The 16,810-nt window shown below is 41.7% G+C and overlaps 1 protein-coding gene across 2 annotated transcripts in view; it reads right to left on the bottom strand.

Moving 5' to 3' along the window:
- Positions 1-16,810, bottom strand: part of CFAP47 (cilia and flagella associated protein 47) — a 178,705-nt gene that overhangs the window by 96,179 nt on the left and 65,716 nt on the right. For both annotated transcript variants that reach the window (XM_083498341.1, XM_083498342.1), the window contains 6 exons: positions 16,641-16,753; positions 14,465-14,615; positions 12,085-12,173; positions 10,731-10,817; positions 6,070-6,152; positions 2,708-2,910 (listed from right to left, as the gene is read on the bottom strand). In XM_083498341.1, coding sequence (XP_083354467.1) covers positions 2,708-2,910; positions 6,070-6,152; positions 10,731-10,817; positions 12,085-12,173; positions 14,465-14,615; positions 16,641-16,753 — 726 coding nt within the window. The remainder of the gene's footprint in view (positions 1-2,707; positions 2,911-6,069; positions 6,153-10,730; positions 10,818-12,084; positions 12,174-14,464; positions 14,616-16,640; positions 16,754-16,810) is intronic.

Here is a 16,810-nt window from a genome sequence, read left to right on the forward strand (position 1 = left end):
ATATATAGTGGCATCCCATTCTAGAGCTCTAATCCTTGTAAAGTTAAGGCAATATTTCTGCCTTTATTAGGACAGTCTGGTCCCACTCATTAACTTTGAAATGCAGCTACAATTTAACAGACACCCAGAATTTATGGTTATACCTGTAGGCAATCTTGACACCTATAAATGAAGGTCAAATTAACAGTACTGCTCTTTTCTATTTCACAGCATGCTGAGTCTTGCATTTAAAAATAAAGGTTGAAAAATTTTGAGCTCTCCCATTAAGACACTTACGCAACTGTAACTTTTTAATGGCCACGTGGTTCAAAACTGCTGAATATGGAAAACAATCCTTTAAAATAAATTGTGTTTTAGTCTAAAACATTTCTTCCATGGACACACACAAACTCACACACAGCAATTCTGCAGAGATTGCTAAGAGCACCACAGCGATGGTGACTGTATGTATATTGGAATTGTTGCGGAGCACAGGTTTTTACAACTCCGCCCCCAGCAGTCTGGATAGATCTTAAATTGCTTGATAGTGTCATTTTCCCCATCACCTAGCTCAGTTTTTCCCAACCACTGTTCCGTGGCACACTAGTGTGCCGCGAGATGTTGCCTGGTGTGCCGCGGGAAAAATTAAAAAATTCGAAAGATTTTTTTTTTAAGTCAAATTTTCGATTGGGGCGCCGTCACTAGATGACCCCTGGGGTTCCCTCCCTCCCTCCCGCTCTGCGCCTCCCTCCTCCTCCTCCTCCGGGGAGGCCCTTCCTGGCTCTCGGCCAAGGCTTGGCGGCTGCCACTCACTCACTCGCCCACCCGTCCCTCCATCCCTGTACCCGGCCTCTCCCCCTCCGTCCCCGGCGCGGGGGCTGCCGGGATCCGGAGTCCCCTCGCTCTTGGGCTCCGCGCCCGCGCGGGGTGCGCGAACTACGTTTCCCAGCGTGGCCTGGCGGACCGGGCGTTTTGTTTGAAGCGCTCTTCTCCCGGCCATGGAATGAGTGCGGCGGCGGCGGCCGGGCGGGCAGGGGCTCTTCCGCGCAGACCCCGCGCAGCCTGCCTGCACCCCCGCGGAGATCGGGGATCCCCGCGGAGGCGGAGCGGCGGAGGCGGAGGCTGCCCCCCAGGTAGGGCTGTGTCGGGGGGGGGTTATTTTTGCAATGCTGCATCCGCGCCAGAGGGGACGCATCGGACCGCGGGGAGACCCCTTGGCGGGCGTGCAAGGCAATGCATGCGTGCAGGCGTTGCATGGAGTGCAGTGCAATGCAATGGCAACGCGGCGCCCTGCATGCATGCATGCAACTTCCACCGGCGCTCCGGACTTGGCAGGTGAGGGGGGTCCCCAGTGGGCGGCAGAGAGAGCCGGGAGGGCGAAGGGGAGCCGGGGGGAGCAGCGCTGCTCCCCGAGCCGAGCCCGGGGGGAAACTTCGGCGTCGTTGCGCTGGGTGTTGGAAGCGGAGGCTGGCGGGGGCCCCTCACCTGCAAAACCTGGTCGCCTCTCATATATTTCGTGCATTGCATTCATCGCCCGCTTTCTCCTCCAAGGAGCTCCCGGGGGCGCACGTGGTTCTCCCCGTGTTAACCTCGCAACAACAGCCCTGCGAGGTGGGTCAGGCGAGTGGCCCAAGGGAGCACCCAGGGATTGTCCTGGCCAGGTGGGGTGATTTGAACCCTGCTCTCTGCCCGGTCTTCGTCCTCATTTAGCCCCCACATGTGCATGACTGTGCATGACTGAGGTTTTCCCCCCTCGTCTTGGCTATGGTGTGAGTCTGTGCTGTTAATTAATGGGGTTCTGCCTTCGGAGAAGATGAGCCAGCCCTCAAGGAGGTGATTATGTAATTTGCTAGCAATTCATGTCCCTCCCGGCGTGACGCTGCGCGCTGACGTCACGGGGCTGTAATGGTGGTGTGCCTCGAGATTTTTTTCATGAAACAAGTGTGCCTTTGCCCAAAAAAGGTTGGGAAACACTGACCTAGCTGATGGCTGATCAGCTCAGCAAAAGGGTAAAGTTGGTGGATTTTTTTTGGGGGGGGGGAGCTGTACAGAGAGTGGTGGAGAGCCAGATGCACCTCATAGACTGTGGTGTGCCTACATGTGTTCTAGTGACAGTTTTATCTCTTACAGCCTGCTTATCACAGAACTGTAGAGCTGGAAGAGAGGTGGGGGGGTGCTATTTCTCCCAGTTCACCTGAGGTTTCATAAAAATAGCAGCAACAGCTATAGAAATATCAAAGACACTGGGAATGCTTTTAACATCAGCTCTCCCCAACATATTTCTTGAGTTCCCCATCAGCAGGACAATTTCTTTTTACTGTATTATATTGTTATAATCAGCTATAAGATGCTGGATATCATTTGAGTGAAAAGCAGGCAATAATTTCACTGAATGAATGAATGAATGAATGCCCTTTTTTGAAGTGCTTTGGTTTGTTTGCTTGTTTTAAAAGGTATGTGTTGGCATGCAGATATGGATATGGAACATCTTCCATACTTTCTTCAGGGTTGCTTAATATTGACCTATGAGTCCAGGGACCCACAGAGGATTGGAGAAGATAGAAGGACTTTGCAAGAATGTTTTAGGATACCAGGATTTGAAGTTGGTGCATTTTATTTTATTTTTATTTTTTGCATTTTCAATGAACTGTTATAACAATAAGATTTAGTGTCCCAATTTTTCTCATGTCATTCACAAGGGCAATGTATGAAAAATATACCTATTTACCTGTTCATTGAACAAAATTATGGCACAATAACGTTTTCCCATAATAAAAGGAAGATAGTGAAGCCTGAGGACTGAACTGCTTTCTCCCGTCAGGAAAAGTACATCCATTGGGCTGAAGAACTCTTGTAAATAGTTTGATTCCTTAGTTGCCAATGCATCATCTGGAGGTTCAGCTACAGCATCAGAGCTAGTAAATGCTTCTGCTATAATATAGAAACATTGTAAGAATGCAATTACAGTACATAACAATACGTAATATTTTAAATTCTTAAGGAATACAATGAAACCTGACAGATAATAGAGAAATGCTAATTCATGCTTTCTATTTTTATCAGCTTTAACTATGCTGCTCAAAGAGCAGGAGAATTTTGAATAAGGCGCTTTTTTAAAGGGTCAGAAGCACACATTGCCTGGTAAATCTGTTCCTGGATTTTGTGGGGTAGGGGAGAAATTAGAATTGTGGCTGCAGTGTGGGAGAAGGGGCATTAATCCTTCCTTTTAACACCATTCTCTGTTGCAAATCACCCCAGCTGCTATGAGCCATGCTATGACTAGACATAATACAGGCATTGGGAAATTTGAATCAGGAATCAGCAAAGAGGTCCATTTCAAACAATCATGCAGTTAATTTCATATACACATTCAGTTGTAACTGTATTCAACTAACTTTTAATCAGAGTAGACCCACTGAAATTAGTAGTCATTGATTTCAATGGATCTACTCTGATTAAAAGTACAACCCAATGTCATAGTCTGGGGTGTAAGAAAGCAGTGATTTCCCTTCTAATTTGTATTTATTGCAAGGAGCGCTTATCTCTTCCCCCAGTGAGCAGTGATTGTGGCCTGACGCTAGGGATTGGGGGCAGGGGCCTGTTTCTCACATGACTGGGAAGGACATCATTTCCTCCTCCAATGGTCACAGGGGATTCTGGTGGCTCGCTTGTGGTTCTGATCAATTCCTCACAGCAATTGCATGCTGATACTCTGTGCTCCCCACCTCCCTGACAGCATATAATAATGGACACCGCACACTTATGTTTGGATCAAATAAGGCCACAGATTTGTTGAATGCAGATGAAAAGATTTGGCATAGGCACTGGGCAACCATTAACTTGCCAGAAGTGATGTCAAGGGTCAATTGGGCAGCAGAGGATTCCTAAGACTTGCATCAAATTAGTGGACCTCTGCAGGAATTGCCACTTTGAGGAGTGCTATAGGCCCCAGCCCCTGCCTGAGCCTCTGATATAATCAGCTCCCCCCAAATCCCTTTAATGGGATACCCTGGCACTGGAGGGGCAGGAAGAGACTACAACCCCCCTTCATCCAAGACTAAGGTTTGCCCAATGCCTACTCAGTAATCAACCAACAGTCAGATTGGGTGATTCTGGCTACACACCCAATGCCTATGCCAAGACTTACATCTGTAATCAATAAAGTTGTGGCCCATTTTATCCCAAAGCAATAGTCCTGTGATTATTTCATCTCCACATATTAGCCCTTAACTGCTCGCAGCCACACATCAGTGCTATTTCTGTTCTGCTGCAGTTTGATTTTTGCCAAATACTATCCCAATGTCTGCTTTTTAATGTAAGCTACATAGATTATGTATGCAGGTGGCGCTGTGGTCTAAACCACTGAGCCTCTTGGGCTTGCCGATCAGAAGGTTGGCAGTTCGAATCCCCGCAACGGGGTGAGCTCCTGTTGCTCGGTCCCTGCTCCTGCCAACCTAGCAGTTTGAAAGCATTTCAAAGTGCAAGTAGATAAATAGGTACCACTCTGGCAGGAAGGTAAACAGAGTTTCTGTGTGTTGCTCTGCTTTCGCCAGAAGCGGCTTAGTCATCCTGGCCACATGATCCGGAAAACCTGTCTGCAGACAAATGTCGGCTCCCTCAGCCAATAAAGCAAGATGAGCACCGCAACCCCAGAGTCGTTCATGACTGGACTTAACTGTCAGGGGTCCTTTACCTTTACCTTTACATAGATTATGTAACTAATTATGTAACTTAAATTAAATGAATTTTTTGCCTATTTTTGATATTTACATTGAAATGATTGTATCATTTGCTGATTATATTCACTTGACTGATTTATTTTCCTGTAGCAATTTCTGCTTCCTTTTTCATCAGATTCTCTGACATCTACCTCTACTTAAAGTTAGTTCAAAAGAAGAGGCAGGGATGGTGACTACTCTTCCAGAGTTAAAGCTTTTTTTCTTTAACATCCCACTGAATGCACACAAATCCCTGAATATAAGAGGTTCTCTCCATTGTGATCTATGTTATATACTATATATTGTAAAAAACCATTTTACATACTATGCATTATAGTAGAATATGTTATACTGTTATATGCACTTAAAAACAAATACATACGAATTCAAGACAGAGCAACTTTTTTTGTTAAGTAAGTAGCTTTTTTTTTAACCTGGACAACAATCTTTCCTTCATAAAGATAACAGCAGGCAGAGCAATTCTATCTAGAGGGAAGCTGAGTGGCAGATTCACTGCTGCTTCCTGAGTCATCTTGTTTTATACCAGTAAGGGCAGAAAGGGAGAGGGCAGTTCTTTCTTAATCATCAACGTTGGGAGAAAGGCTATGTTTTCACTCTGAATCTATATATATTTTAGGAAATATTGTTTTTCCTTTTTGAAATAAAGTCGTAAGTCAAAACATACGGTATATCTAATATATGTCAAAACAAAACAGTAAAACCAATGAAATATTCCCTCTTTCAAAAGCTGCAAGGAACTAACAGTTATTTAAATAAGATAATTTAATCACTGATCTTTCAGGAGCTCAGCTGCCCAGTACATCACTGAGAAAAAGGGCCAACAATAATGAACCCATAACCTGATAGGCAAAGGCAGGTCCTCAGAATTATTTGTAAAATGGTTGTTTCAGTGCTCAGCGAAAACCCCATCAAAAAGATACACAAAGAAAAGGCTCCATTAGAAAATATTTTAAGTGGATCTAAGACCTGGCAGATAGATTTAATAGGATCAAAGGATGCACTTGCAGGACTTTTAAACCCACCTCTTCTTTCCTTTTCCTGCCCCACCCCCCACCCCACACCTGCTCTCCACACCAGTGCACTGCAACTTCAAGCCAGAAGTGCCTTCGGGTGCAATCTCACTTACCTGGGGTAAAACTCATTTAATTCTGTGAGTCTTACTTCTCAAAAGACTTATACAGAATTACACTGTTACTCTTTGGGGAAGGTAAAATACATTTGAGCACTATAAGCCTCCCCCCGAAAAAATCAATATTTATAAGTATAGTAGGGCTTTTTTCCAAGTAATCAGAAAAATGTTATATGTAGTTTAACAAATTAAACTGTGAAACCAATAAGAAATAGAGCTTACCAGCATTTGATCTGTCCTCTTGACTGCAGAATTTTTTTACACCTATCACATCATGTCTTTTATTCAGTATGTCAGTTTCAGAGCTAAAAAAATGAAAAACAAACTGTTTCTTGACATAAAGAATAGAGGCCAAATTCCTGGATCTTGGTGTGCCTCGGTTATCACAGTTATACCCAAACCTTAACAAGCTGAATCATATAGACCTATTTCATTGATTAATATGAATGCTAATTTACAGGGATACTGACCAACTGTCTTTTAAAGAAATTTACCCAGCCATTTCCACCATGACCAAGTCAGATTCATAGCCTATTAGAAAGATTCTCAATACATTTTTTAAGGGTCAATCACCTCCAGAACCTCTTGTTCTTGGGATGCTGGATGAAGTCAAGGCATTTGATTGTTTAAACTGACAGTCTCTCTTTACAATTTGAGGTTCCTTTGGTATTTGTGCATCCTGGGTTGATAAGCTCTCAGATGTATGCTATGGGTTACTGGCCCAAGTTTTGGTGAATGGGGAAAACTCTTAGATATTTTCCCATTGGCCGGGGCATGAAGCAGGACAGCACACTACCTTGCCCTGGCCACAGAACCCTTAGCTTTGGCACTGAAAGCAGATGAGGATCTAAAAAGTTTTGAATTATCTGGAAAAATCCATCTTATCAATATGTTCACACATGATGTTACACTATTCCTTTCTGATCCTAAGCCTCTTTACCTGCTATTATGTACCTACTTGCTATATGTGGCAAGATATATGGGTTCACTGTTAACTTCACCAAATCTGAGTTGATGTGTATACACCCCCCGCTAAACCTACAACTGAACTGACACAAAACAACTGGCCAGAAATACCTGGGAGTGAATATACCTAAGACTCTATCTGAACTTTACTCCCTTGATAAAACATTTAACAACTAAGCTCAAAAACTGGTCAAAGCTAACCATCTTTACATATTCCGAGTCTTACCAATAAGCACACCCATCTCTCATTTAATAATCAGCCAAAATTATATTAAATTTTGTTCATGAAAACAAGAGACCTCAGCTACCTCAATAAACCCTTTATAGGGACAAGAAAGAAGAGGTATAGCAATACCTAATCTAAAATGGTATGAAGACTCCACTCACTTACACAATACTCTTTTGATTTTACAGTACTCAGACCAGATCCAATGCTTCAGCTGGATCACTGTATTCAGTATTTTAATGCCACTGCCATGTGACATTCAGTGAATATGTGCAACCAATCTTCTACCTAGTTCATTAAGACTCTTTAATCTGGCCCCTTATGTTTCCTTCACTGAAATAACTTTCTAAATAGTTACACTAAATGTTCTTGCAAAAAATATAGCATCACATGTGTATAACAAATATGAGGTAATTGATCTTGATAGCTGATCTTTAATTCCTCCAGCAAACTGTCTTAATCCCAGTAATTTACCTGAATGTCTAATTTAGGCCACAAAATCTAAGAATTTCTATTCCATTAACTATTATAATGGAGTAACCTTGAATTTGAAAAGGTGTCCTCATCTGCAATTCCTAAATCTATTTGGAGTCTCAAAGGAATCCCCTAAGCCAACAATCTATTCAGTTACTCTAAGCTCTTTCAATTACAATTCTATATAGTTAACTGGCTTATTTTAATTTGTAATTGTAAATTCAAATTGTTCCCCTGAGATTATGACTTACTACCTCATGGTTAGCCATGTGTCACTGAAGGATCTTACTTGGTTCAATCCTAAACACAGCTGAAAATGTCTAATTGATCAGCAAGTGGCTTAGGGCTGAAGCCTGAGGGCAGTTTTATATTCCTTTATGGCAGCTATTTTCATTTTCAGTATACTTTCTCTGCATGTGAAAAGGTATACTGTCTCTTTATGACTGGCTTGCCTCCTAATATCCATGTAAACAAAAGAATATAACAGAAATGCCATAGTGAAACCTTGAAACTCCTGTGTTTGATATCCTGTATCTTGTTCATAGCCCATTGCCCTTTTTATTTGTTATGCTGTGGATTCTGATCTTTTGATAACTGAGTAAAATCTCCTAGTTTTATCTTATATAGTATTAAAACCCATATTATTCCACACTGATCACAGGTAAGGCACCACAATTCAAGAAGGACACTGACAAATTGGAACGTGTCCAGAGGAGGGCAACCAAAATGGTCAAAGGCCTGGAAACGATGCCTTATGAGGAACGGCTAAGGGAGCTGGGCATGTTTAGCCTGGAGAAGAGGAGGTTAAGGGGTGATATGATAGCCATGTTCAAATATATAAAAGGATGTCACATAGAGGAGGGAGAAAGGTTGTTTTCTGCTGCTCCAGAGAAGCGGACACGGAGCAATGGATCCAAACTACAAGAAAGAAGATTCCACCTAAACATCAGGAAGAACTTCCTGACAGTAAGAGCTGTTTGACAGTGGAATTTGCTGCCAAGGAGTGTGGTGGAGTCTCCTCCTTTGGAGGTCTTTAAGCAGAGGCTTGACAACCATATGTCAGGAGTGCTCTGATGGTGTTTCCTGCTTGGCAGGGGGTTGGACTCGATGGCCCTTTTGGTCTCTTCCAACTCTATGATTCTATGATTCTATTCTATGATTCTAAGGTAATATTATGAGTATCTAAAGCAGCCGTCTTCAACTGGTGGATCAGGAACCAGCTTGCGGTCTAACAGCAGTACTGCCACCATACAGGCATATGGTAAAATATAATAAAGTGGATCCCCAAATGCATTTAGGGGCTAAAGATGGGTTCCAGAACTGAAAAAAGGTATCTAAAGTATGCTTTTGACTTTCTGCCATAACAAAGGTTGAGTAGTGATACAAAATGACAGTACTGCATTTATATTTCCGTATCATACCTAATCAATCATGCATAAAAGTAAAAAAAGAAAAGTATGGGTAATGGCTGCTCACAAAAAAAAAATGGCTCCAAAGGCCTATTGGCTTCACAAAACTTATTTCATGATACTGTACTTTGGTTCCTGGCTACAGTTGATCACAGTAGGATTGAGAGACAAATATTGATATTTCACTGTCTGAATCAGTCTAGATTCAGTCTAGATTCTGAATCAGAATCTAGAAGCCATCACAACTGATAAGGCAATTATACAGCAAAGAGAAAACAAACTTAGGGTTGTATATTCTACTCAGAATAGGCCCATTGAAATTGTGGACCTAAGTTATTTATGCCTATTAATGTCATTTTGTAAGTATGTTATTCAAGACAGTAATCAGCTGCAGAACATACATGTCACACTAATTTCTTGCTATCGTCTAACTCTGTGGAACAGGATTACATTTTCCATAATTAAACCTTGCAGCCAAATAATGAAATTAGCAATGTTAGGGTTAATGTGAGCTTCATCAGTTATAAAGGCTATAAAGAAGCAGCAGCAGCAACATATATTTTAATGAATTGCCTTCAAAGAGAAGACTTTCATATATGGGTAAACCACACCAAGGAACTTAGGTTATAGCAGGGATTCTCAATTTGCATTTCCTTCTGAGATGTCAATGTAAACCCCATTCACAGAAACCGCTGGTGCAAAGCTATCAATGGAGAGCATTTCTGTGATTGGTTGAGAAAGAGCAAGAACACATGCACTGCCTCCCTTTGATTTCTGGCAGCCAGTTGGCCCAACCTAGGCTGCAAGATTGATCTTGGTGCCAGTCACTGCAGAGCTGAGTAGGATTTTCCCCCATGTCCACTCCTGCAGGCTAGTTTCATCACCTACTCTGTTCTACATGGCATGGTGGGTAAGGGCACAGGTGGTGGGTGTGGCTTAGTAGGTTAATTTGTTCACATTTTGGCAGGTATGTGCAGGAGATGGAAAGGCGGCAAGATCAACAGCTGAGCACCCTTAGACATCTTTGGAGGTGGTGGGCGTGTTCTGAAGGCAGCCCCTCTAGTCTGTGGATTCTGTAGGGCTGGATATTGAATGCCTAGTCTCACCCAATAGACGCTGTTGGGTTAGAAACGGGAAGTCTTCCTAGATACCTTCAGGGCAGGGCTCAGGTAAGGGCCTATGATCAGGTCATGCTTTTGTCCTCAGCAAGGTAGCTCACACAGGATCTTCACACAGGAGCTGTTGAGTTATAGTTACCTTGACTTTCTAAGCATCTGGATAGAGTTCACGTTGTGCTAGCAGAAAAGTTCCGCCTGTGCAAGCAAATCAACCTGCTAGACAGAATGATCTCCTTCTTCTTTGCCTACATGCTGTTCTGTGGGGTCTCCTGACCCCCCAGGCCAATTAAGCGGGTGGGGAGAGGGGGAAGAGAGGGGGAAAACAACACTGTGCAAGTGGAACCCCTTGCACAGGGCTTCTGCTGATGGGCAGGATTCACCTAGCAAGCTTCATTATTTCTATAATGACCAATATACACAAGGAACATCTGCTGCTTTAAAAAGACAAGAGTGAGCTTGGTCCTTCCTCTCACTCATTAAACCAGAATGGGGGTGTAAGAAACACAGTGCATATGCATGCACACCTGTACCATTCCTCTGTATAATTACACTCTTGCAGAATTCCTTCATTTAAACTGCTACTATAACTACCATAGTGCAATAACCAACTAAGGAAGTATAAAAAGATATGACAGAATTATACTGTGTTATCTCTCACTGAGCTGCGAGTTAATAAGTTTGAAAACTTACCTTTTCGTTTTACCTTGTTTAATATGGCTGAGTTGGTCTAAGTTCTCAGGCTCAGTGATGCAACTGGTTGATTCAACTAAAATGACACTAAAAAATATTTCCAGTTTAGCAAAAAGCCTACAATATTTAAAGGTAATAAAACAAACAACTTGCAAAAATAGGAATACAGCAATACTTAGATTTTAAGAACTCTGACCTACCCATCCCAAAGTCTCTGTACTAGCAAAAATACTTTAATAACCAAACCTAAGCTTTTTTTTCATGTACTTTTTACCTAGACAACAGAATCCTTGGAGAGATGAGGCCTACCCAAGGTGTTCTTGACCCATGCCCCTCTCAGCTTATAAAAGCAGCTGTTGGGGGACTGGTGGAGTGGGTAATGGGAGTGAGGAATACATCAAGGCAGAGTCCCACCATATCTAAAAGAAGCAGTGATGAAATGTCTTCTTTATAAAAACAAAAACTTCCAGGTATCCCAAAGTTCTGGATAACTTGCAGCCTTTTCTGTGGCTGCTCCCATATTGTGGAATTCCCTCCTAAGAGAAGTTGGAGTAGCTCCCTCTATACTATCTTTCCACTGGCAAGCTAAGACCTCTGTATTCAGACAGGCTGTGGAATGCTAGGTGCAGATGATGTTGACCAATCAGCATTTTAATGCTGGTTTTAAATGCTTTATTGTATTTTAACTATTGTTTTTAACTTGTTTGTTTTTATTAATTTGTAATTTATAACGCTGTTTTAAAACTCTTAAATCTGAAAATGTCTTTTCCAGGGTGAGTAGAGCCTCTAGCCAACCTTTTAAAGACAAATAAAATGGCATAAAACTCTGTAGCCAGAAAAGTTGAATGCCTATGGCCAAAGCATCATTTTGGGGAGAAAAAGTCAAAGCTAATGTGTCATCAGATTATTGCATATTTCAGATACAAAATCCTTTAAAACAACTACAAAATTTAACACAGATAAATTTACAGATAGGTAGCCGTGTTGGTCTGCCATAGTCAAAATAAAAAAATTCCTTCCAGTAGCACCTTAAAGACCAACTAAGTTAGTTCTTGGTATGAGCTTTCGTGTGCTGTGTATCTGAAGAAGTGTGCATGCACACGAAAGCTCATACCAAGAACTAACTTAGTTGGTCTTTAAGGTGCTACTGGAAGGGATTTTTTTTATTTTGACAGATAAATTTAATAATACATGCCTGAAAACCAATCATTTCTTTATAATTCAGAGCATTTTATATGGGTCCTGGTAAATGGTGACATTTACTGGTTTTTCATGTTTAAAGCAAGAACAGAGAATTATGGAAAGAATATACAGAACTGCCTAGAAACCAAACCATTTCAATCTAATGTGATACCTGAATGGCCCATCCATTTTGAAAGGACTAATAACCTGCAGATTTAATTCGTTTAGCTCATAACATGGAGATTTGCATTTTAATACACCCTGTAAGTAAATGAAAAAAGCATTAGTCTTATAGCTCACAATTCAGAGTTAATTATATTTTTAAATAATCAGATCCTTTTGTTTTCTCTCTCTCTCTCTCTCTCGCTCTCTCTCTCTCTCACACACACACACACACACAGGTTAATGGCAGTGCAATGTACACTTCGAAAAGTGTAAAGTTCTGTCAATAAAATATTCATAGAACAGCCCCTTTCCAACAAATACTGAGGGGGGCAAAGAAACGCCGTCTCTCTAGAGTTGGCACACCCAGTGGGAGTTGACCCTTCTCTTCTCTTTTTACTTTTAGCCTTACATCTAACTTCCCTCATTCCCTCTGGACTAGCTAGGAGCTCTCTGCAGGAGGGCATCTGCTGCTGTCTTCCAAAGAATGACTCTATTTTTCATAGAAAATGGTGGATTTACAAGGAACACATGAGCCAGTGGTTGCAGAGAGGCAGTTTCATCTTGTGTTTCCGATAACCAACTATTTCAGCTATTGTGCACAGACCGTTTACTAAATAACCCCTTCTCTCTGATGGCGCTGCCTGCCAATTCCTGGAAGCACACCTCTAGGTTACAGCAAAGAAGCCAAGCATTTTCCATCTCCGATTTCTGTCTACCACAAGAAAGGTAAACATTAGAGTCTCAATTCTCTTACCTCTTCCTATTTTCCTTAATTCCATTTCCTTGCCTGCCTCTGATTCTCACAAGATGGGGGAAAGGATGACTTTGTATATAACCTTTCACCCTTCGTGATTCTTTCACTCTTCCCATAGCAAAGCTAAGTCTCTATGTCTCTTAACTCCAAACTCCATATAAAACAACTTTCTACCCTCTGGTCTCTCCCTTCTTCACAACTGTAACTAAATGTGTGCTCCAGGCAACTTGTGGCTGGGTTACCCTGTGCAATGGATTCTTTCTCTTCTGTATGTTTCTCTGGTGGCATTTCAGTGCCAGTTTGTTGCTTCTAAAGCATTTTATACTTGCATTTCTTACATTTCAAGCATATTTCTTTTATAAATAAATAGTATTACAACTGCAACAACAGTTCAGTTATTGCTAACTCTCCAGAGCAACCATGCTAATATGGTCTCCTTACTGGTCAGTCCGAAATCCCTCAAAGAAAGGTATTCAAAGCTAATGCAATTTCCTTTGTGCACAACTGTCACCACCAAGAATCAAAAGAAGAGCATTGCTAATTCCCCAAATCAACACTTCCTGTGAATACCCATGTTAAATACATGTTCACACATGAGCAGAACTGGCAGGGCCATCTTAAGCATATCCGGCGCCATGGTGCAAAGATCCCTCTTTGCTCTCCACCCCCCACCCCCATTTCTCAGAGTTGCCAATCTTTTTTAGGGAGGACGGCGCTGCCGGTGGCGCACCCAGCTTTGCAAGGCTGGAGGAGGCGGGCAGCAGGTGGAGGGCAGCTCCTCCAGCGGGGAAGAGGCAGAGGCTGGACATGGCAGCTCCTGGCTCAGCTCGCCATTTCGTGCCGCGGTGGCCACGGCAGACGGTGGCTCTGGGTGCGGCGTGGCGCTGCTTTGGCGCAGCATGGCGGAGGCAGGCAAGGGCGGCGAGCTGATACTGGGAGGCACCGCGTCCAGCCTCCGCCTCTTCCCTGGTGCCCTCCAGAACTTGGCACCCTGCATCACTAGCCTCTATGGATAAGACGCCCCTGGGAACTGGCAACAGGGAGGAAACTTTTTTCAGCCTGAGGGACACATTCCCTCATGGTTAATATTCTGGGGGCTGCAAGGCAGTAGTGAGCAGGACCAAAGCAGGCAGGGCCAAAATTGGGGGACACACACACATTCACTTGCTGCTCTCAAGCCTCCAGCAATTAGGCTTCAAACAAGCATGTTAACATTTTGTGGTGTGGGGCACCATTTTTGGCTGGGTACCACAGTGCCCAGGGAGTGTTTGCTCTTCCCTTCCCAGCTGTGATCCCTCCTCCTCAAAAAATACACCTCTCACAGCAATTGGGCTTTTTTCAAGCCTCTTAAATGGGAGGCTGGGCAAAAAGGTGATGGCACATGGTGCACTGAGATGCTCCACTGAAACATCTGAACCATGGACCACTGGTTCCTCAGCCCTGTTTTAATAATGCAAGAGATATTTCAGCATCTTCAATAATAGAGAGATCTTTAAACATGGACTCACTATATATTATCTTAGGGTGTTTGCTATCTGGAACAAACAATAAATACGACCTATTATTCTATAATACACATGAAAACTTGATTCTAACGGACTACAGATTTTATCATTAAGCGCATGGTACCTACAGCAAGTTTAATACGACTGATCTTTGTCTTCAAGGAGAAAGCCATAGTAGCCCCAACCACTCCAGTTAAAGCTTTTGTAATAAGTAACAGCACAGCTTCAGCAGGATGCAGGAAGCGACTAGTAAACTCCACATTTATGGTTGTTTGGCTCCTAAGTCAGGAGATACAGCAATATATTTTGCAATGGCATTATGGCAAAGTCTTTCCCAGAATAAATCACAAAATGGTAAAAATAGATATTTCAAATCTAGTAAAAGTATGCATTGAATAAATATTTGACAACAGAAGAGCATGTGGGGAAATAAGCCTTACAAGCCCTAGAACAAGAATCCTGAATAGTTAAAAAAAATGAATAGAACACCACTGACTAAAACTGGCACAGAAAGATTTGTGTACGCCATTAAAATTAAACCCAAAGTAATTTTTAAATTATTTATAAATTTCTGAATAAAATATATACCAAATTCATTGCATTCTGTTCAAATTAGTATTTAATTTATTTTCACCAGATGTTCTAGAGTTCTTTTTCTGGATCTCGTATTACATGGGTCCCAGAGACATGTTGGGAAAATTAAGACACAAAGCAATGGGAGCCCCACTATAACATCACTTTGCAGTGTGCTTAGCCACCCACAATATATAAAATGTGGTGGGAATATGTGGGAGTCCAAGGGATGTGTCCCTAGTTGCCATGGCACCTATGCGAGCTGAGCTGTAGGAGACAAGTGTAGGATACAATCAGTCTAGCTACAAAGCTCAGTTTCTATTATTTTCTTCATCCTTTTAAAATACTTGTTTTAAATATTTTATACAGTTCATCCAGACCTTAGCTGATAATCATAAACAGCTGATTTTAGAAAACAAACATCTTTTCAAGTACGTTATTGTTCTAACTTCATGCTGTATTAACTCTGGAGGAAACAGCTAAATGTATTGACAAAGTGCTGTTTAGGAGGTTATGTCAACGACTCCAATTTTGCCAACATTTAAAAACGAGAGATTTAAGCAAGTAGCTTACATGAAATTATTTTTATTGACTAAAAATAACCTACTGTGTTAAAATGTCAAAAAGCAGGATGCACTAGAGTTGGCAAAATTCCATACAGTTAGAAAAGAAAGCTTTTTATTATTTTTATAGAATTTTACAAAGCAGACAGGAAAATAAAATACAGCTTACTTATCTGTAAGCTTACTTACACAACATCTTATATTCTTATTTCTCCCGACTTGGAAGATTACCTCAGATTGATTAAATTAATGAGAAGGGGTTGTAGGCGTTGTAGATTTCATGTAGCTCAACATGAAATCTTCAACTTCATGTTGAAGACAACCCATGGTACCAGGTGTCAAATACATTGTGTGAAGGTGCTACAGAACATTTGAGGGCTACTCATCCTTTGTTTCTATTATGGGATGTACTAAGGAATATAAGAAGTTTAAGAAGGGAGGAACACTAACATATACCCCTTAATTTCTCCCCCTGCCCCCTCTTGCTCCTCCACAACACTACAAATGCCCCCTTTAGCTGCATCCACTTCCACCTGAACCCTCTCCAATTCCTCCTCCTCTCCAGCTTTATTTTCCCCATCACCAGAGCCCTAAAATTATCTCACACATATGCACCTAACTTAACCTAAAAATAAAATAAAGTTAGCTATAAGTTAATAAAGAGCAACAGGAGCTGAATTATAGAAATCTTAATGTTTCAGACATTTCTCTCCATTGCAAGTTAATTTTGTACCATCCCTTTGTTTTGAAGCAATTCTGATTAATACGAAGTGCAGCAGGGGATGATCTGTGTTGCTCAACCTATTGAACTATTTTCAAGAAATGTAAAATGGCAATTTGCAGAGGAAGAGCTCCTTATTTGAATTCATTTAGAGATCAAGCATCAAGGAAAAGCTTTTACATAGTATTTGCTGCTTTACCCCTGATCCGATTCAGACATAATACATCATGGGCTAACACACTCCCTCCTCTCATACTTGAGAGGGAAAGCCAGAAAGTGAAAAGGGAGTATACAAGCCCATAGTATCCTTCTAATATATACTGTGATTTGAAGACTGGGAATATTATGTCTCATTCAGACACCTGCTGTTCTGCAAAATATCCTACAAAAGATAAAGAAGGAATAGAGACTATCTCGTTCAGTAAAACAAAATGGAAGGCTACTTACTTTGGGGAAATGGTGACCATATTTCCTTTAGGTAATGAAAAATCAGCACATTCTCTTCCTAAAATTGTAGCAGTGTAAACCAAAGGCTTGATACTTGGGTTTTTTAACTGTATCTGTTGCAAATAAATAAACAAATAACATTTTATTTTATTTCCATCCCACCTTTTCTG

This window comes from Podarcis liolepis (genome assembly GCF_965112155.1).
Source record: "Podarcis liolepis genome assembly, chromosome: 4".
NCBI classification, from domain to species: domain Eukaryota; kingdom Metazoa; phylum Chordata; class Lepidosauria; order Squamata; family Lacertidae; genus Podarcis; species Podarcis liolepis.